The 20,891-nt window shown below is 42.0% G+C and overlaps 1 protein-coding gene across 1 annotated transcript; it reads left to right on the forward strand.

Annotated features, from left to right (window-relative positions):
• Positions 1 to 1,651: 1,651 nt before the first annotated feature.
• LOC119420880 (galectin-related protein) lies at positions 1,652 to 20,059 on the forward strand. The gene is made up of 5 exons (XM_037688304.1): positions 1,652 to 2,167; positions 2,523 to 2,606; positions 2,697 to 2,785; positions 4,160 to 4,346; positions 19,839 to 20,059. The coding sequence occupies exons 1-5, from the start codon at positions 2,135 to 2,137 to the stop codon at positions 19,980 to 19,982; spliced, it is 537 nt and encodes a 178-aa protein (XP_037544232.1). The 5' UTR covers positions 1,652 to 2,134; the 3' UTR covers positions 19,983 to 20,059.
• Positions 20,060 to 20,891: the final 832 nt, after the last annotated feature.

Here is a 20,891-nt window from a genome sequence, read left to right on the forward strand (position 1 = left end):
TGTGAACAGCTAGTTCTGACTGTCAGCAGCAAACTGGTTGATCCACTTGTGTTTGTCTGTCTTAATCTGACTAATTTCAAAAGTTATTGAGGTGTGGCAGTGCTTTCTGTTATTATTTTTGAAAGTTTTAACAAAATGTCTGGTGGCTCATGAGATATTTTGCTAATGCCCACACATGAGCACACACACATACAGTCACAGGCAGAAACATTATTGCCCACATTTCCCCTTTTGGCACTGGGAGATAAAGTGACTTTGTACTGCAATTTAGAAAATGATGCACAAATCCATACAACCTTGTTCTAATATTAGATTCAAAATAAAAAGAACAGAGAAAACTACTTTTTGGGGTGGGGGGGAGTAGGTAAATATGTCCATATGTCCGACTCCGGGGGAATATTACCATCTGCATTTAGTAAAAACTATGGATTTTTAATATGGATGCTAGGTTGGACTCGATTTGGCCCACTCATTTTGAATCTTGGGCCTTGTTGAGTGTCTGGGGTGTTCAACATCTGGAACAGTTTCCATTTAAAAGCACAGAGGACCTCATTTTGTATTTGTGGAAGCTGAATGTGAATATATGATCTAATTAGTAGAAACAACCTAAAGCTTTTTGCCTCCAGTCTGTCTCTACTGATGATGTGTAACCTCCATCAAATTATTATGTAGAATTTTAATTGTAAACATTTATCATAAGAATGATCATTTGAACATCTAGCTCATCTTAACCAGTTCTGTCCTTCTCGCTTGGTTTATTAATATAATATTAATAAATATTGTAATAGTTCTTCATCTGACTGTCCTGTTTTAAAAATAGGCTTTGATTTTATTTTAAACTGTTACCATAGCTACACAGATTCTCAAAGTCTGTATTAGATCGCTTAAAAATGACAACTTTAGCTTCATGTTTTAATATTTTCCTTGTTGAAAAGTCCATTGTTATCTGCACAATGTTTGATGTTTCTATCCAGAATCTTTACATCATCACCCTTTCATGCAATGCTGCTTACTTTGACAAGGTTGCTGTGCTCATAGTTGGAAAATAACCCCATAAAATAGATTATAAAAAGTTAGATTGCTATCATCACATAAGAAATATCCTAAATAATTTAGTTTACGCTCATCTAAAAACAGAATTTATTACCAAAATATTTTTTCTTTCTATACTCTAACTTTTTAGAGGCTCTTTCTCTCAGAAAACTGAAGACAGAGGAATAGTTTCAGAGTTCAGTTCAAAATCTTTGGAGGAAACACAAAATTAATTTAACTTAAGGACAACCTCAAATATCAAAGGCAAAATGATGAATGGCCCAAATGATTTATGGGTCTTTTATTGCAGTGATGGCAATCAATACTAAATTAAATCAGGCCGATATGAATAATATCGCCTAACCATACAGGTTTGTAGCTTTCAGCTTCAGCAGCAGTTTCAGAATCAGTCTGCAGTGCTTCGAAATGACCACATGGGGGCAGTGTGAGTTCAAATAAACACAAATCAGCTTCGAGTGGAGGCCAAACACAAAAGGAGAGCGGTAACATGCACCAATCTGAACAGAGAGGCGTAAAAGTATTGCGCGAAGCGTTATGTGCAGAAATTGGGCAATTTTTTCTCTCACTTCTGTCTATTTTTAGCTTCTGAGCCACAGTCCAGCCTGAGCAGTCCAAATTATTGGCTTTGCGCGCCACATCCTCCGTGTGTGGAGCAGCTCATAAAACTACCAACCATCACCAGTTCTGCTGCTGCAAAACAGGAGAGAGAGAGAGAGAGAGAGATAGAGATAGATAGATAGAGATAGAGAGAGATAGAGAGAGATAGAGAGAGAGAGAGAGAGAGAGAAATGCATTGAAGTTTCCTGACTGGCTGAAGAGCAGAGTAGAAGGGAAAATCTCTGATTAGCCTTCTCCAACAGACGGGGATTAAGCTTGGAGACTGATTATAATAAAGCACACGTCAGCAGATATCCACCCATCTGAGGACGGAGGAGGGGGTGGGGGATGTCCTCCCCCTAGGTGCACTGTGCCTGTTGGGGGGGCCCCGAGCAGACCCAGGAACTGGAGGATCCTCCTGCGCCACGACGCACCGCGGCTGCCTCTGCGCCTTTAACAAGCATCCTATGATACTGTGCTCAAGATGGCGGTGCAGGCAACAGAAAAGGAGGGGATGGTGAGTGTTGTGAAGCCGCGCCGGGATCTAGAGACAGGCGGGGGGTGGATGGGTTTGATGTGGGTAAGATCTGACGCACCGCTTGGTTTTATTGTGCAGCTGGAGCGCGTTCAGCGCGCACTGCTCATTGATCCTGAGCCGGGGGTCCGATATGGTGAAACTGATCAGCCGTGTATGTTTGTGTGCGTGTGCGCGCAGACACACGTTGCAGCGGGGGTTAAGATGTTTTAAAAAGCGCGTGGCTCCGTGCAGGAACAGGTCAGCTCTGCTGCAGCCACCGTGTTGATGTAGGCCTCGTGCGACCTGAGCCTTCTAATAAATCATCACTGTGTCTTTTCCCTCCCTGCTGCTGAAGACCGTGGATGAGGAGCACCTGAGCGACTCGCTGGGGAACCCCGGGCTCATCTCACCGGGCAAGGAGGATTTATCCCGTCTCTTGGTGGGAATTCCCCTCTCTCTAACCCAGCTGACCCTTCACTTCTCCCAGTCTGACGCTGTGAATCATGGTGTGTGTGCTTTGTTTGCGCAGACGGTGCCGTTCAGCGGGCGCGTCCGCGGCGGAATGCGACCCGGGAAGAAGATCATAGTGATGGGGATCGTGGGCCTGGAGCCATACAGGTGAGATAAGACTGCACAGAGCACGCGCACACCGCACCAGAGCATGAGCTCATAGTCAGATAAGACATTTTCTTTTTGCTGTTCTTAGTTTGTCAAACTTGCACAGCTACATTGTCACGCACGGTGAAGGGCGTTCTCCTACCAGCACGAAGAGAAAGGAGGGTAAAAACAAATGAACTCCCAGTAGGAATGTAAACCGACCAGAGCTCAGGCAAATATACAAATATGATAAATAGTATAACTGACTAATATCAGGCTGACATCTCGAACTGACAAGTATCAAAATTGAATGTGTTTTAGTCCATCCATCCATTATCTTTTACCCGCTTCTTCCATTTTGGGTCACGGGGGTCGCCGGTGCCCATGTCCAGCAATCACTGTGTGAGGGGCGGGTACACCCTGGACAGGTCTCCAGTCCATCACAGGGACACATAGAGACAAACAACCATTCACTCTCTCACTCACACCTAGGGACAATTTAGAGTTACCAATCAGTCGAACATGCATGTTTTTGGTCTGTGGGAGGAAACTGGAGTACCTGGAGAAAACCTACACATCACGGAAGGAACATGCAAACTCCACCCAGAAATGTCCCTGGACCGGGATTTGAACCAGGGACCTACTCGCTGAGAGGCAGCAGCTCTACCAGTTGCACCACCGTGCTGCAGTGTTTTAGTCAAACATTGAAAATAATTAAGCTCAAGCTTGTGTTGTGGAGGACTTTCTGCTACTACAACATCAAATTGTAGCTCCTTATCTGTAAAACTGAACAGTTAGTTATTTTTGCGTTTGCTAATGTTGATTAGCTGTGGCAGCCATCTTGAATTGTATTATCTGTAAAAGTTAAAGCAGTTGAAGAGGTACATCCAAGCATTACTTTCAGAAAGACTCATTAAAATCTGTCTTCCCATTAATAATATATTTTGCTAACACACACAGACATGGGCCAAAACATCATTAAAGAAGTCCCAGTGCAGCATTTTGTTTGGGTGTGTCCTTCTTACCCTACATGGAAACTTGTGCTGAACTTAGAAAAATCCTCCATGACCTCATCTTCAGCAGCTGCTGCAGCTGGCAGGAGATTCAAACCAACCTTTCTGTGAATGTCCAAGCTGACAGAGCTGCTCCAGCTGTTTTTTTTTCTTTTCTTGCATCTCAGGAAGTTTACTGTCAAAGATCTCAGACGGTCTGAACTGCACAGCTGCAGGCCCGGGAGGATAAACCCGAACCCAGCAGCACAGATTATACATAATTTAACAATTGGTTTGCTCTTACACAGTAACAGCAGAATTATTCATTTGCTTCACCCCAGATTAGCTGGCCCACTCCTCCTGTTTAACATCCTGTCTGACTCCACCTGTCCTCCCCCCTCAGCTTTGACATCAGCCTGACCTGCGGCCGAGAGTCGGAGAAAGAGGAGCCTCCATACGACGTGGCCCTGAAGCTCACGGCGAGCTTCAGCGACCGCCAATTCCTGCGCAGCGCCTGCATCTCAGGAAAGTGGACCAAGGAGGAGGCGTCCACCGCTTACTTTCCTTTCATTCCTGATCAGCCTTTTAGGGTACGTCTGTGGCAAATCCTGAATGCTCTGCTGTTTCTTTTAGCCATCTGAGTCCTTCATGGTCATAATCTGTTAGCACCTGGAAATATGTTGTGAATAAGTCTCCACTACTTGGCTCATCAGCTATAAAACTGACAGAGTTATAGTCATTTGTGAGTAGGTTGAGATCAATTAGCTGTTGCATCCATCTTGAATATTGACGTCATAAGTTAATCAGGCGTAGATGTGCATCAAATGATCAATGTCTTAGAATTTCGTTCAGTGGATTACAAGATATTTTCCTAACAGACAAACAGGGTTGATTCCAAGCTTTAATGACAAGATTTTATGCAAAGATGTCGAGAAATGTGTTTCACTAACAGAAGCATTGGACTACAACCACACCTAATTTTAGTACAATATTTATAAAATTAGCAGAGTTAGATCTAACAAAGTTAAGTCTGGTCCTCTGGACGGATTCAAAAATATAAAAGAACAAAGAATTGTAGAAACATTTCATCTTTAATCCAAAAGACTTCGGTCTGAGGAGCTGTATTCAGCTTAGTCTTATAAATAGCACCTTGTCATAGTGGATCAACTAGTTTGTTGTTGACATCCAGAACTAGCTGTTCACATGATAAGAGGACCATCAGCCTAACGACCAATGATTAGCACCCTGATGGCTGTTTGCTATTCACAGGACTGAGTGATACTAGCAATAACAGACTGTAAGAAGACACAGAGGCCTCCACCCCTGTTTAATGGTTGGCTCAATTGACTCAGTGCAGTGTGAATGAGAATGCACCAGCAAATGTTCTGAACATTGGTCCCCAATCGAACAGACTCTTATCAGGTGTGAAAACACCCTTAGTTTCCCCAATGTATGACTGATCACCCTCCTGACACCGAACAGCATACACAATATCCTCTCCTCAGGAATGTGTGTTGAGCCCTCTCCTGTTCACTCTGCTCACGTATGATTGTGCAGCTACCCATCCAGGCTGTCACATTGTAAAGTTTGCAGATGATACAGCGGTGGTTGGATGCATCACAAACAATGATGAGTCCAGCTACAGGCAGGAGGTGGAACACCTGGAGAGCTGGTGTAGGAAGAACAACCTTCACATCAATGTGAAGAAAACAAAGGAGATGATTGTGGACTTCAGAAGAAACAAACACACCTACACCCCCCCTGAACATAAGAGGATCTACAGTGGAAATGGTTTCCAGCTACAAGTACTTTGTTGTACACATGAATGACAACCTCAGCTGGAGCAACAACACCACCATCCTGATCAAGAAAGCTCATCAGCTTCCTCAGACGGATGAGACGAGCTGGACTGGGAAGCTCAGTCCTCACCTCCTTCTACAGGTGTGCAGTGGAGAGCATCCTGTGCTCCAGCATCAACGTGTGGCATGGAGGCTGCCCAGCTGCAGAAAGAAAAGCTTTGCAGAGAGTGGTGAAGGCTGCACAGAAGATGTTCGAGTCAGTCTCCCCACCATCACAGACCTTTACACCTCCAGATGCAGGAAGAGGGCCACCTGCATCACGAAGGACCCCACTCATCCAGCACACACACTTTTTGCCCTGCTCCCCTCAGGAAGGAGATTGAGGAGCATTAAGTGTAGAACCACTAGACTGAGGAACAGCTTCTACCCTGAAGCTGTTAGACTCATGAATCTCTAACCAGAATAATCACTGTGAAAAAAACACATAACGTCACTGCTGATCTGTTTCAATGTTGATGTGTTCATGCATGCTCATCTGCTCACACAGACTCATGCTCATGTTTGTAGTGCTGTTCAACGTAAAGTGTTTATGCTATTAGTGCTTAGTGTATTTGTAGTTGATGTTTTTCTTAGTTCATATCTTAGATGTTATCATTGTTTTTCTTACATTTTATTGTTGGATGTAAGTGGGACCCTGTGTACATAATTTCGTCTGACCACATGTACCACATGAGGTGCGAACGGCAATAATGAATCTCTGACTCTGATATTACTCTGTTTGTGCCGGGGGACTGGATCTTTGGGATGAACCAGTCTTTGCCGTAATGTATTTTGGGGTTTAAAAGCCGCTGGGACGTTGTGTTTACAAAATAAACGTCTGTTTTTCTGAAACTCCCACAACATACGGAATGACTACTGGTCTGGGTCCCTTCTTTTCCCCTGATGGCTGGCTGGAGTTTGGGTTTCTTCTCTGCTTGCAGGAAGGCCCAGTTAAGATATCCACATAAATCTAGAGCCTGTCTTGTGTGGGATTTCTACTTCTGCCTGGCTCCTGAGTTAGTGGGGATGCTGTCTGCTCTGTGATACAGAGTCCTGATGACTCCTAACTTGTGCTCCAGAGGGTGATTAACCTTTAGTTTAACCTTAAACTGACCACCTCTACTGCATCATCAACAGGAATGCGCGTAAAGAGTGAGGTGACCTTAAGAGACCATTGTTTCATCAGTCTCCATAATGACATCCCTCCAGTGTTGTAACAAAGTCGAAATACTTTGTTATTGTACTTAAGTCGGATTTTGAAGTATCTTTACTTAGTTATTTACATTTCTAGAGACTTTTGCTTTTAGTCCAATACATTTCCCTTAACCATTAGTTACACATTCCTACAGTAAAAAATTGAAGAAATCTGATTGGGCAATGACTGTTTGTTCTCCCAGTCTGTGACTTCACGTGGCCCCTTCTCTCTCATTCACAAACCCAGCCCCTTCCCTGCCGCTTGTGTAAAAACTGCAGCTCCCGCTGTGAACAAGCTTGATGCATATGCAGATATCGATCGTTACAATAGGTTTTGGTTGACTCACAGTGGAGCCACTGTAAATTCCTGCTAGGTGTGAAAATGACGGTAGCTGCTAAAAAGGAGAGGTTTGGTGTTCTGCAGGACATTGGGTATATTTACATGGACATAAGTAACCGGATCAAATGGCCGGTCGGAATAAAAGTGTGTCATGTAAACACTCCGTTCGGGTTATTTTTTGTGTATTCAGCACGATCCGATATAATTTGTGATCAGAACGAAACGGGTGGTTTAGGCCGATCCATAACCCGATCGGTGCGCATGTAAACGCTTGATCTGTTCGTTTTTATCTGATCGTGAAAAACTGACCTGACTGCGCATGTGCGACTTTGCCATTTCCGCCTGGCTAATGCTAATAATATTAGCATGTCAGGGAAGCAAAACTGGTCGGTGAGCGACACAACATTTCTACTAGAACCTTTGAAAGAGCTCAAAATGATCTGTATTACCTGTAGCTCAGTCAGGGAGTGCAGTAACGTCTCCACCATCATTAAAACCTATCGCGGGTCCATTTTGGTGCTCAGGTTTGTTTACGTTCACCCCGGAAGTAGAACTTCTTCTGTGTTTTTTTAAGGAGAATTTACCACTCTGCGCATGTCAGTACTGCTGTTCAGAACAAAGCCCGCTGCATGTAAACGCTCGTCATGAACAGATTGTGCCCATGTAAACAATACAATTTGAATTATTCAAACAGAACACATTTCAATCCGGTCAAAGAATTCTGTGCATGTAAACATAGCTAGTCACTGGTTAGAGCAGCAAGGTGAAGTTGTTGGGTCACAGTCTTCCCATTAAAGAACAAGGAGACAGATTTGCTGTGTTTCTTCTGGTATTTACGCACAGCAGAAACCAGTAAAGCGCAAACAAGCTTGAACAACAAGGTTCCGTCCGTGTCAGGAAAGAAAGAAAAAAAACTTCCAACTGAGCTCTGCACTTTACACCAACGTTGGAACAGCCACGGTGTATTCAAGTGCATAGGAACTATGAAATTCAGAAAGAAACAAGCCATAACCAAACCGAACTGAGCTCAGTAAACATGCCAACTATGCAACAATGTGGGCTTTCTAACAGCTCTAACGTCACATATTTGGAAACATTGTAAGTGACAGCAAAAATGGTTAAATCATGTCATCTGAACCTGTTTCTCTAAGTGAAGAAACGTTTCGTCCCCCATCCAGAGGACTTCGTCAGTCTGCGGCCTGCCAACCAGATCTGTACCATAAGTAGCCTTCATTGCTGTGTTTCAAGCCAACCTCCTGTTGATCATGCTAGCAATCGGTCTTAAAGATACAACTTGTGAATTTTAGGTAAACCATACAGACTAGGCGTGGCCTCCCCTGGGTACAGTCTGTGGTACAGAATACAGTCAATAGCCTTGTCCTGCTCCATATGCTTCAGACAATTTATCAACTTCTTCTTGTAACCACTTCCTGGATCTCTTTTCAGCGGCTCATACAGTAAGTGGTTAAGTCACTAAGGAGTGTCATAACTTTCTCATGATAGTCCAGCGGTCACTCCAGCGGATAAAGAAGTGTGTGTCCTTGATGGAGAGGAACGTTGGTTTGAGAGAGGAGTGAAGGAAGCCATCTTTGTGAAATCGTCTATCAGGGGTGGAGACCTCCGTGTTCAATTGTCCCCCTCTTAAAATGCTATTATTGCTAGTATCACTCAGCCCTCTGTGAATAGCAAGCGGCCATCAAAGCACTAATGATCGGTGGTTAGGCTTATGGTCTTAATTTATCATGTGAACATCTATCTAAAAAAGTTAAATCTGGTCCTCTGGACATTCAAAAAAAAAAAAAAAAGCAAAACAACAAAAACATTTAGAGACGTTTCATCTCTCATCCAAGAGACTTCCTCAGTCTGAGGTGCTGTATTCAGCTCAGTCTCTTAAATAGCACCTTCTCAGAGTGGATCAACCAGTTTTTGCTGCTGACAACCAAAACCAGCTGATCACATGCTCAAGAAGGACCATCAGCCTAACAATGGATCATTAGCACACTGATGGCTGTTTACTATTCACAGAGGGCTGAGTGATACTAGCAATCACAGCATTGTAAGAGGGGGACAATTGAACACGGAGGCCTCTACTCCTGTTTAACAATGGACGATTTCTTTTCACAAAGATGGCCTCCTTTACTCCTCTCTCAAACCATCGTTCCTCTCTATCCAGGATGTGCACATCTTCATCCCTGAAAGAGTGACCGCTGGCCTGGAGATGAGTGTAGACCGCAGAGTCCTGGCCTGATGATGTTGATCTCTGTGCTGGGCCATCCTTTTGGCCAGTGGCTGTTTTGTTTCCCCGATGTAAGACTGATCACAGCCCTCCTGACACTGAACAGCATACACAACATTACTCTGTTTGTGCCGGGGGACTGGATCATTGGGATGAACCAGTCTTTGCCGTAATGTATTTTGGGGTTTAAAAGCCACTGGGACGTTATGTTTAGAAAATAAACGTCTCAGTTTCTCTGATACTCCCTCAACATATGGAATGACCACTGGTCTGGGTCTGGGTTCCTCCTTTTCACCTGTTGGCTGACTGGAGTCCTGTTTGGGTTTCTTCTCTGCTTTCAGGAAGGCCCAGTTAGGATATCCACATTGCTCTAGAGCCTGTCTTGTGTGGGATTTCTCCTTCTGCCTGGCTCCTGAGCTAGTGGGGACGCTGTCTGCTCTGTGATACAGAGTCCTGATGACTCCTAACTTGTGCTCCAAAGGGTGATGGGAGTCAAACTGCAAATACTGGTCTTTGTGGGTGGGTTTGCGGTACACCTCAGTTTGCAAATGTCCTCTATCAGAGACTGAGACCTCACAGTCCAAGAAAGCCAACTTGCCATTTTTTTCATCTTCTCGTGTGAACTTGATGTATTTATCCACAGAGTTGATGTGGTCAGTAAAATGTTGGACTTCCTGAGATTTAATTTTAACCCAGGTGTCGTCAACATACCTGAACCAATGACTTGGTGGTGTCCCTGAAAAGGATGTCAAGGCTCTCTTTTTCTCTTTTCTACCTCCTCCATGTACAGGTTGGCAACAATAGGAGAAACTGGAGACCCCATAGCACACCCATGTTTCTGCCTACAATATTGCTCCCCATATAGGTTGACTGCAGGCACAGTTTCAAGAGTTGACTCAGTTGTTCTGTGGAAAGCGAGGTCCTGCTGCTCAGAGTGGTGTCTGATTTTAATTTTAAACTGACCACCTCTACTGCATCATCAACAGGAATGCACGTAAAGAGTGCTCTCATCATTTCTACATTCTGTAGTATGACATATGCAGGATATATTCATACATTAAGACGGGTTCTTCATTTTTCTGACTGTGTAAATGTCGTGCATTGAATTTAACAGAAATGTAACGAGAGACGTTATTTATCTTTGACCCATCAAAATGAATGCGGTCATTTATTTGCAGAATCAAAGTTTAACATCAAACATTTACATTAATTTGGCAAAATATGAAAACAATAACATGGCTAGTTTCACAGGAAGTGGGACAATACGGCGATTGTTGTCACTTCTCAGCAGAACAGCAGACATCAATCACACGGCGGTGATTGAGAACTTTGCTTCAGACATTTCTAAAATATCTGTAATGATTTTAGGAGAAAGGAGAGTTTAAGATGGAAAATGGAGATTTATCTTACAGAGAGATGTGTGAGGGAATTTATCTGTTTGACCAGAAACGTGCACGCTCCTTCAGTTCTCAGCTTGGTCACGGTACGCTTGGTCGAAGTAGAACTTTTACCTGGTTGATGATAGATCAGGTCGGCGTGAAGTCCTTCTTTTGACTCTTTCAGCGTCTCCGTTGAGAACAGCTAAAATACTTCGAGAGTCGTGCTAGGTTATCCAAACAGAAGTTATAATTCCCAAAATCGTCCCTGCATTCTGGATTCAAGAACTCTGAACTCCTTCAGAGCTCTACTTCTTTAAGCTCTTTTCATCTCGTCGCGTCTCTCTTCGACAGAGACTCGACACAGACATCAGACCTTTTTTTGACACTTCTCCATGAGCTGCATCCGAGAGCGTTGAACTGGGAAGTTGCCACATTTAAATGGGTCGACTTCCGGTTCATTTGAGAGCTTTCTAATTGGTGGATGGACCAGAACAGAGGTGTGGTTTGTGATGTAAGGTGTTATGAAAATTCAAGGATAGAGATTAAGATTGTTTAAAACAGACAGAAAGATTATTGGAGAAAACCAGACTTCGTGGAGTCAAACTCTCCTGTATCTTCTGTAAAAGTTAAACATGACATTTCTTTTCAGTAAACTTTTTGGTTGACCGAAACCTGAACTTTAACACACACTTACAAGCTTGCTCATTGAAGACAGAAAAATCAAGAAATGCATATTACCCTGATTTCTTCTTTGAATGAGGAATAAAAATCATTACTTACTGTTTATGTAAATAAAAATGAGTAGTTCTCTTCAACCTGTAAACATTGTTTGAACTAACACAATTTGATTATCAAACATTTGTAAAATAGTAATGATCATAGAGAATTGTCTTTTCCACTTGATTAATTCAAGAAAGAGAGTCTCAGGATGGGTCAAACTGTATTTCTGGATCAGATCAATGAAATAACAGTTTCTGTCCATCTGGTCAGATTTGACATCAGATCAAGTTCACTACAATTCTACATTTTTTTGTTGTTTTGCTTTTTTTTTTTTTTTTTTTTTGAATGTCCAGAGGACCAGATTTAACTTTATTAGATTTTTCTACCTGGATTATTGAGCATGCATCAGGATATGTGAACATCTAGTTTTGGCTGTCAACAACAAACTGGTTGGTCCTCTATGGGTGCATTCACACCAGCCCTGTTTAGTCCGCTTTAATTGGGGCGGCTGTGGCTGAGTGGTTAGAGCAGTCGTCCTCTAATGCGAGAGTTGGGGGTTCGAATCCACCTGCAGTCACATGCCGAAGTGTCCCTGGGCAAGACCCTGAACCCCTCATAGCCTCCGATGTGTGTCCCATCGGTGTTTGAATGTGATAAAGCTCTGATTAGTCTCTTTAGAATGATTTGTTCAATTAGCTTTGTAGAGATCTAGTAGAGTGCTGTGTGGATGGGTAAATGAGGACACAGATTGTAGTGTAAAGCGCTTTGAGTATCTTGAAATAAGATAGAAAGGAGCTATATAAGTACAGTCCATTTACCATTTAATCGAACTCTAGCTCGTTTTCCTAGAAAGTCCGGTTTGTTTGGGGAGGTGTGAACGCGCCATTGAACTCTGTCATGGAACAAAAAGGCGAACTCTGGCCCAGGCTAAAACCTAGGTCTCGGTCTGGTAGAAGAGAACTCCAGCGCGGTTTGAGTACAGTGTGAATGTAAACAGACCGAGCCCCTCTTCACAAGCAGGAAGTGGTGTACAGGGCAGGGCAAACAAACACACATTTTTCTTACCTCATATGGTGCCGTCAGCTACCTTGTGTGGAAAAACAATATTCTCCATAGTCTTCTGCCTCATCTTCTGCTCATGCTGAGTCCATTGTTGAAAAATGACAAAATATAACTTCTAAAACTGCTAAAACTTGATGCCACTCCGTTTTTGTTTTTATTTCCAGAAGAAGAAGAAGAAGAAGAAGTGTCTTCAGAGGTTTTTGTGTTGTTTCTTTCAGTAGTTCTTGGTGCAGCGCCCCCACAGGCGAGCGGGGGAACAGGTTGGTTCAACAGGTTGACTCAACTGCACAGTGCAGTGTGAATACAAACGCACCAGCTCAAATGTAAACAAAATGTTATGAATATTGGTCCCCAAATGAACAGAGTCTACCGGACTATCAGGTGTGAAAACAATCTATGAGAAGGTGCTAGCTCCTCAGACTGAAGAAGTTTTTTTGGATTAAAGACGAAATGTTTCAACAAGTTATTCATTTATATTTTAATCTGTCCAGAGGACCTGACTTAACTTTGTTAGATTTTTTTTTTTTTACCTGGAATATTGAGCATGTATCAGGATAGTAGAGTTAGAATAATTTTTATGGTTTGTAAGGTCAGTTGGCTATGGCAGCCATCTTGAAATGGATAGTGCTCAGAAGTTAATCACCTGGATGTATACATCCAATAATGACTTTCTGAAAGTTTCACTAATATCTGTTTAGTGGTTCATGGCATATTTGGCTAACATACGAGAGCTGATTCCTGTAGTTGGTGGGTGGTGGCAAAGTTTAAAGGCAGCTCTTATGAGCTCACTCAGGTTGGGGATCAGTTTCAGCTACTACCACACCAAGTTTTACATTGATTACTGTAAAATTGGCTGAGTCAGCTGTCTGTGTATTGCCTAAGATTGTGTTAATGTGGAAGCCATCTTGAATTGGACTGAGCCAAAGTGAATCAGTAATAGACGGGCATTCAGTGAATATTTTCTGAAAGTTTCATCTAAATTTGTCCAGCGATTCATTTGATATTTTGATAACAGACAAACAGGAGAGAACAATCTACCATCAAAACCTGATCAGCTAAATCCTATATAATGTGGTCACTTAATGTGTGAATATTTTAGATGTCGGGACACAAGTAGGTGTTTATTCAGAAGTTCATGGAGAAAACAACTCTGCAGTAACAGGAGTTTGAAGGCAGGTTCAGATCCCTCCCAACATCTGTGAGCAACAAGGTGAACATGAAATATCCTCTGGGTTTCACAAGTTAACTCAGAATTAGCACCATATAAACGAGTGCCTTAGCTGAGCCCCTGATCTATCAAAAAGTGATGTAATTTCAATTCAGTTTATTTATATAGCGCCAAATCACAACAAAGTTATCTCAGGGCACTTTACAGGAACATTCACATAAAAGCCAATTAGTAAAGTTCTCTATCTAAGGAATCCAGCAGACAAGTTGAATCTTGGCTTCATTGCAGTCTCCCATCCTGAGCAAGCACAGTGGCAACAGTGGAAAGAAAAAATCTCCCTTTATTAAAGGAAGAAACCTCCAGCAGAACCAGGCTCAGGACAAGCAGCCATCTGCTTTTGCTGCTGGTTGAGAGGACAGGAAGGAGAGAGAGACGAACACAGAATGGTAGGTTCAGATATAGGTCCAGGTGTATCTGAAAGACAAAAAAACACATGTTAAGGATAGAAAAAATAATTACAAATACAAAATAGGTTGAGCAGAGTAAGTAAAGACAGTAGCAGAGTGAAAATTGTGGTCAGTTTGTCCTCCAGCAGTCTAGGCCTATAGCAGCATAACTAAGGGACAGCTCAGGAAACCCAAGCCGACCCTAACTATAGGATTTAGCAAAAAGGAAAGTCTTAATCCCAGTTTTAAAACTGGATAATGTGTCAGCCTCACAGACAGAGATTGGCAGTTGGTTCCACAAGAGAGGAGCCTGATAACTGAAAGATCTGCCTCCCATTCTGTTTTTGTAAATTCTAGGAACCACAAGTAAACCTGCAGTCTGAGAGCGAAGTGCTCTGTTTGGAAAATATGGAACAATAAGATCTGTAATATAAGATGGAGCCAGGTTGTTGAGAGCTTTGTAGGTTAGAAGTAAGATTTTGAATTCTATTCTGGATTTGACAGGGAGCCAATGGAGAGAAGCTAAAACTGGAGAGATATGATCTCTCCTACTAACTCTGGTTAAGACTCTGGCAGCAACATTTTGGATCAACTGAAGATGTTTTAAGGAAGTATTTGGACACCCAGATAATAAACCATTGCAAAAGTCCAGTCTAGACGTGACAAATGCATGGATCAGTTTTTCTGCATCATTTTTAGATAAGATGTTTCTAATTTTAGTGATATTACACAGGTGGAAGAAGGCAGATCTAGTAACGTTTTTAATGTGGGAGATAAAAGACATGTCCTGATCAAAAATAACACCAAGATTTTTAACATTAGAGCTGGAGGACAGATTAATGCCATCTAAGGAGGGAGAAAGACTGAAAAATTAATTCCTAAGGTGCTCGGGTCTAAAAACCAAAACCTCAGTCTTGTTTGTGATCAAAAGGAGAAAATTAAGGGTCATCCAGGTGTTTTATGTCTTTAAGACATGCTTGTAGTCTAAGTAGCTGATTGGATTCATTGGGTTTAATGGACAAATATAATTGTGTGTCATCAGCATAACAATGGAAATTTATCCCATGCTGTTTAATAACTTTACCTAATGGAAGCATATATAAAGTAAAGAGTATTGGCCCAAGCACTGAGCCCTGAATGAGTGCATCCAGTTCATTTATTGCAAAGTCACAGATTACCGGTAAACCAACATTCTATTTTCAAGTGGATTATTTTCATTTGCTTTAAATATCTGCACTATCCCTGCAGGATGAAAACTAGAAAGCAAACAGGAAATGCATTCTTCGCAAAGTCCTGCTCATCTAATTTAAACTCAAACTGTCTGTTTAAGACAAGCATCAGCTGTTCAGATTAGGTCAGTGGGGGGTGTTGAGCAGCTGTTCATATGCTTCGTGAGTAATTACCAAAACATAGGGTCCCGTTTGCCCTTTAAAGTCACGTTCTGCTCTAATAAATCTGAATGTGGCCACGAGCAATCAACATGTTCAGCTAAAAATAGATGCTGGGTTTAGTTCATTGTGAGATGTCCTGCATGAATTAAATGTCTCTGATGCATTCAAATGATCACTTAAAAGAGGTCAGAGCATTTGTTTGCTTGTTGTAAAAAATTATTTATTTATTTATTTGAAGCGGTCACTCACTGTCAGCATTCTGATGGGATGTTGGTAATTGTGTTCGGAGGATGACCGAAGCAGGAGCTGGGTCCTGGAGATTAGGGCTGCCATGCTGAGTGTTTTATGAAAACTGAAGGCATGTGGTCAAACGTGATGTGCTGTGGTTTCAGAGCAGGACGGCTCAGATCTGCTACATGCTTCATTTAAAAATCGGACCACTAAGGGCAGGGATTGTTGAGACTGACAGTGAGGTTCTGGTGTGTGTTGAGTAGGGTTGGGCATTGTTTGAATTTGAGCGATTCCGGTTCCGATTTTTTTGTTTCGATTCCGGTTCCTATCGATTCCTGGGTTGTTTTTTTTGTTTTTTTTAGAGGAGAAGTTAAAAAAAAGACCTGTCAATTCAATTCAGTTTATTTATACTGTATAGCGCCAAGTCACAACAGAAGTCGTCTCAGGACACTGAACAGAAACTGTCATATAAAAATAACAAGTTAACAGAAATATATATATATATATATATAACACTCAGCATGGCAGCCCTAATCTCCAGGACCCAATATATATATATATATTATATAAATCACAGATCATAAGTTTAAACTGAGAGAATGTATCATTTTAAGGGAAAAATCTGTTGTTTCCAAATTTCATGGCATCAACAAATCCCAAAAAAGTTGGGACAAGTCCATTTTTACCACTGTGTGGCATCCCCCCTTCTTCTTACAACACTCAACAGACGTCTGGGGACAGAGGAGACCAGTTTCTCAAGTTTAGAAATAAGAATGCTCTCCCTTTCATGTCTAATACAGGCCTCTAACTGTTCAATCGTCTTGGACCTTCTTTGTCGCACCTTCCTCTTTATGATGCGCCAAATGTTCTCTATAGGTGAAAGATCTGGACTGCAGGCTGGCCATTTCAGTACCTGGATCCTTCTCCTACGTAGCCATAATGTTGTGATTGCTGCAGAATGTGGTCTGGCATTATCGTGTTGAAAAATGCAGGGTTTTCCCTGAAAGAGATGACGTCTAGATGGGAGCATATGTTGTTCTAGAACCTGAACATAGTTTTCTGTATTAATGGTGCCTTTCCAGACATGCAAGCTGCCCACGCCACAAGCGCTCATGCAACCCCATACCATCAGTGATGCAGGCTTCTGAACGGAGCGTTGATAACAACTTGGGCTATCCTTGTCCTCTCTGGTCCGGATGACATGGCGTCCCAGTGTTCCATAAAGAACTTCAAATTGTGACTCCTCTGACCACAGAACAGTCTTCCATTTTGCCACACTCCATTTTAAATGACCCCTGGCCCAGTGCAAACGTCTGAGCTTGTGGAGCTTGCTTAGAAATGGCTTCCTCTTTGCACAATAGAGTTTCAGCTGGCAACGGTGGATGGCACGGTGGATTGTGTTCACTGACAATGCTTTCTGGAAGTATTCCTGAGCCCATTCTGTTATTTTCTTGACAGTGGCATTCCTGTTTGAGGTGCAGTGACGTTTAAGGGCCCGGAGATCACGAGCATCCAGTAGAGTTTTACGGCCTTGACTCTTACGCACAGCGATTGTTTCAGATTCTCTGAATCTTTTGATGATGTTATGCACGGTTGATGATGATAACTTAAAAGTATTTGCTATTTTACGCTGGGTAACACCATTCTGGTATTGCTGCACTATCTTTCTTTCTTTGCGCAACAATGGTGGAATTGGTGATCCACTTACCATCTTTGCTTCTGAGAAACACTGACACTTATACCCAATCATGTTGTCAATTGACCTAATTAGTGTTAATTGGTCTTCCAGCTGTTCGTTATATGCTCCATTTCCTTTTTCCAGCCACTTAGGTCGTTTTCACACTAGATAGTCTGGTAGACTCTGTTCGGTTGGGGACCAATATTCATGACATTTTGTTTACATTTGAGCTGGTGCGTTTGCATTCACACTGCACTGTGCAGTCGAGTCAACCTGTTGAACCAACCTATTCCCCCACTCGCCTGTGGGGGCGCTGCACCAAGAACTACTGAAAGAAACGACACAAAAACCTCTGAAGACGTGTCTTCTTCTTCTGTAAATAAAAATGAAGTGGCATCAAGTTTTAGCAGTTTTAGGAGTTATATTTTGTCATTTTTCAAAAATGGACTTAGCATGAGCAGAAGTTGAGACAGAAGACCATGGAGAATATTGTTTTTCACACAAGGCAGCTGACGGCTCCATATAAGGTAAGAGAAATGCGTGTTTGTTTACCCTGCAGAGCAGGGCTAGGTCTGTTTACATTCACACTACACTCGAACCGCGCTGGAGTTCGCTTCTACCGGACCGAGACCTAGGTTTTAGCCCGGGCCAGAGTTTGCCTTTTTGTTCCGTGACAGAGTTCAATGGCGCGTTCACACCTCCCTAAACGAACCGGACTTTCTAGGAAAACGAGCTAGAGTTCCATTAAAGTGGACTAAACAGGGCTGGTGTGAATGCACCCTTATTGCTACTTGTCCCAACTTTTTTGGGATTTGTTGACACTGAAATTTTGAATCAACATATTTTTCCTTTAAAATGTTACATTTACGCAGATTAAACTTTTGATCTGTCATCTGTTATATTACGAATAAAATATTGACATTTGCCATCTCCACATCATTGCATTCAGTTTTTATTCACAATTTGTTTAGTGTCCCAACTTCTTTGGAATCCGGTTTGTATATATATGTGCATAATGCGTATATACTTTGTATGTATACACTTTTTTTTTTCCCATTGGCCAAGATCTGTCTATCTTCATTTCAAATTGTGTACTCCAGTGCATTACCTGTAGATTCATAAACGTGGGAGCGGCTGCTGAGGCGAGTACAATATGGTCCGGAGGTGGGCAATGAATCGATGTGCACCACTTAGAATACAACAATGCTCAGTCAGGTCATCTGGATATTTTTGTGTTTTGTGCTGAGATGTTTCACCCTCCATCCAGAAGGCTTCATCAGTCTGAGGAAATGCCAAACAAAACTGATTTTCCTCCAACAGCTTACTCCAAAGTGGGGAAAAAAAACAGTTATGTTGGTGCTAAGATGGTCACTGGGGCACACCCTCTCCTCCGGTGCCCACCCTCTCCCTCGTCGACGGTCATGTCAGATCTGTTTAAAACACCAAAGTCCAATAATCCAGACTGGATTATTGAGCATGGATTTTGGCACCTAGATTACAATTTTGCAAACTGCACACGAAAGAAAGCAGTGGTTAAAAAGTTGATAAATAAATGGGCCATGCAAAAACCAGCAGTGTGGCTTGCTGCTCACGGAATTTTAACACCAATAAACTGATTGCTGAAAATGTGTCAGACAAGTTATCAATAAATCTGTAAAGAGAGTTTTGTTTGGCAACAATTTCAATTTCATGTCACCAGCTCCACATTTGTCTGGTGACAGTTGAAGTGCTTCCACTATTTGTAATTCGGCTCAAACTGATTTCAGTGCCCTGACATGACTTCTGTTGTGTCTTAGCGCTATATACTGTAAATAAATGGTAAATGGACTGTACTTATAAAGCACCTTTCTATCTTATCAAGATGCTCAAAGCTCTTTACAATCTGTGCCTTATTTACCCATTCATACAGCACTCTACTAGATCTCTACAAAGCTAATTGAACAAATCATTCTAAAGAGACTAATTAGAGCTTTATCACATTCATGCACTGATGGGACACACATCAGAGACAACGAGGGGTTCAGTGTCTTGCCCAGGGACACTTCAGCTTGTGACTGCTGGTGGATTCGAACCCCCAACTCTTGCATTGGAGGACGACTGCTCTAACTACTCAGCCACAGCCGCCTTAAATAAACTGAACTGAATTGATTTATTTTTGTCCCTTGTGTTCAAATTTTTCATATCGACATATAAGCTGACCTAATGTGTCGGGCTGACGTTGGGCATCTATACTCCCAGGTGGAATATGCATCTTTTTACAGAAATCTGGGCTTTAATTCACCACAGCTAGAAATCTGCTTTTACTGGAGCAACCAAGGATTCAGTTCATGTGTGGAGTTACTCAATCCTTTTCTTTTCTCTTTCTTCCTCTCTGCCCTCTTCTCCCTCCCTCTCTTCAGATTGAAATCCACTGCGAGCACCAGCGGTTCCGGATTTTTGTGGACGGACATCAGCTCTTTGACTTTTACCACAAAGTAAAATCTTTAACCTCTATCGATACAGTACGGATACAAGGAGACTTACAGATCACAAAGCTTGGTTAACCTCCCACCTTTCCCACAACTTTGTTTTTATGCGTGTGTGTGTTTGACAGAAGCAAAGACTTGATAGATGTCCACACAGTCACACATACACGTACAGACACACACATGCAGCTGTTGCATCATCATAGGTTTCTATGATGATGCAACATTCTATCCTTTATTCAGGTTCTATAGTTCCCGTTTAGTGGGCGGATTGTTCACCTCTAGTGGGCGGATTGTTCACCTCTAGTGGGCGGATTATTAATATCAACGCACCTTACCAGCTGGTGGCGGTAGTGCTACATTAAGCTCTTTTCTAAGCACCACTAACATGTATTAGAAGAAGAAGAGCCGGAAAACAAATTAATTTTTGTTTTTAACAAAGAACCAAAACCTACAACAAGAACTTTATATTTGTTTATGCATATATTTATTAATCTATTTTAATATTTATATATATATGTCTTCAGCCAGAGACTTCTTCAGATCCCTTGTAAGACAGATGCTACAAGAGATCCTTCCTGCCCACAGCATCAGCATCTAGAACAACTCTTGAATGAAACCAGGATGATGAGTTACATTTAATTTCCCTCTGGGATTAAGAGTCTTTTTGTAATTTGATTTGTATATATGTATGCATGTATATATATATATATATATATATGTGTGTATATATATATATTACGTACATTACATAATAACCTACATTTGATATTTAACTCAGAGCTTACGCTTACCACGCAGCTGTTTAAATTAAGCTGTCGCAAATTATCTTCATGATTGAAGTGCTGTTAAGCAATATTAAGTTAGTGCTCGTTTGTACCACAGTGAAAGTCGTGGAGAGAATTTTTGACCTTGGGCGAAAAAGATGCAGAAACTGCTGGATCCACAGGATAGACATCATGGCCGAGGTGTTTGACATGCAATGAC

This window comes from Nematolebias whitei, chromosome 1, assembly GCF_014905685.2.
Source record: "Nematolebias whitei isolate Nwh7 chromosome 1, NemWhi1, whole genome shotgun sequence".
In the NCBI taxonomy this organism is placed as follows: domain Eukaryota; kingdom Metazoa; phylum Chordata; class Actinopteri; order Cyprinodontiformes; family Rivulidae; genus Nematolebias; species Nematolebias whitei.

Bases quoted from the DNA above. Each gene is read 5' to 3' on its own strand.
- LOC119420880 (XM_037688304.1), top strand. From the start codon at position 2,135: ATGGCGGTGCAGGCAACAGAAAAGGAGGGGATG. The intron at 2,168-2,522 runs GTGAGTGTTGTG...CTGCTGCTGAAG, and splicing joins CAACAGAAAAGGAGGGGATG to ACCGTGGATGAGGAGCACCT. The intron at 2,786-4,159 runs GTGAGATAAGAC...CTCCCCCCTCAG, and splicing joins GTGGGCCTGGAGCCATACAG to CTTTGACATCAGCCTGACCT.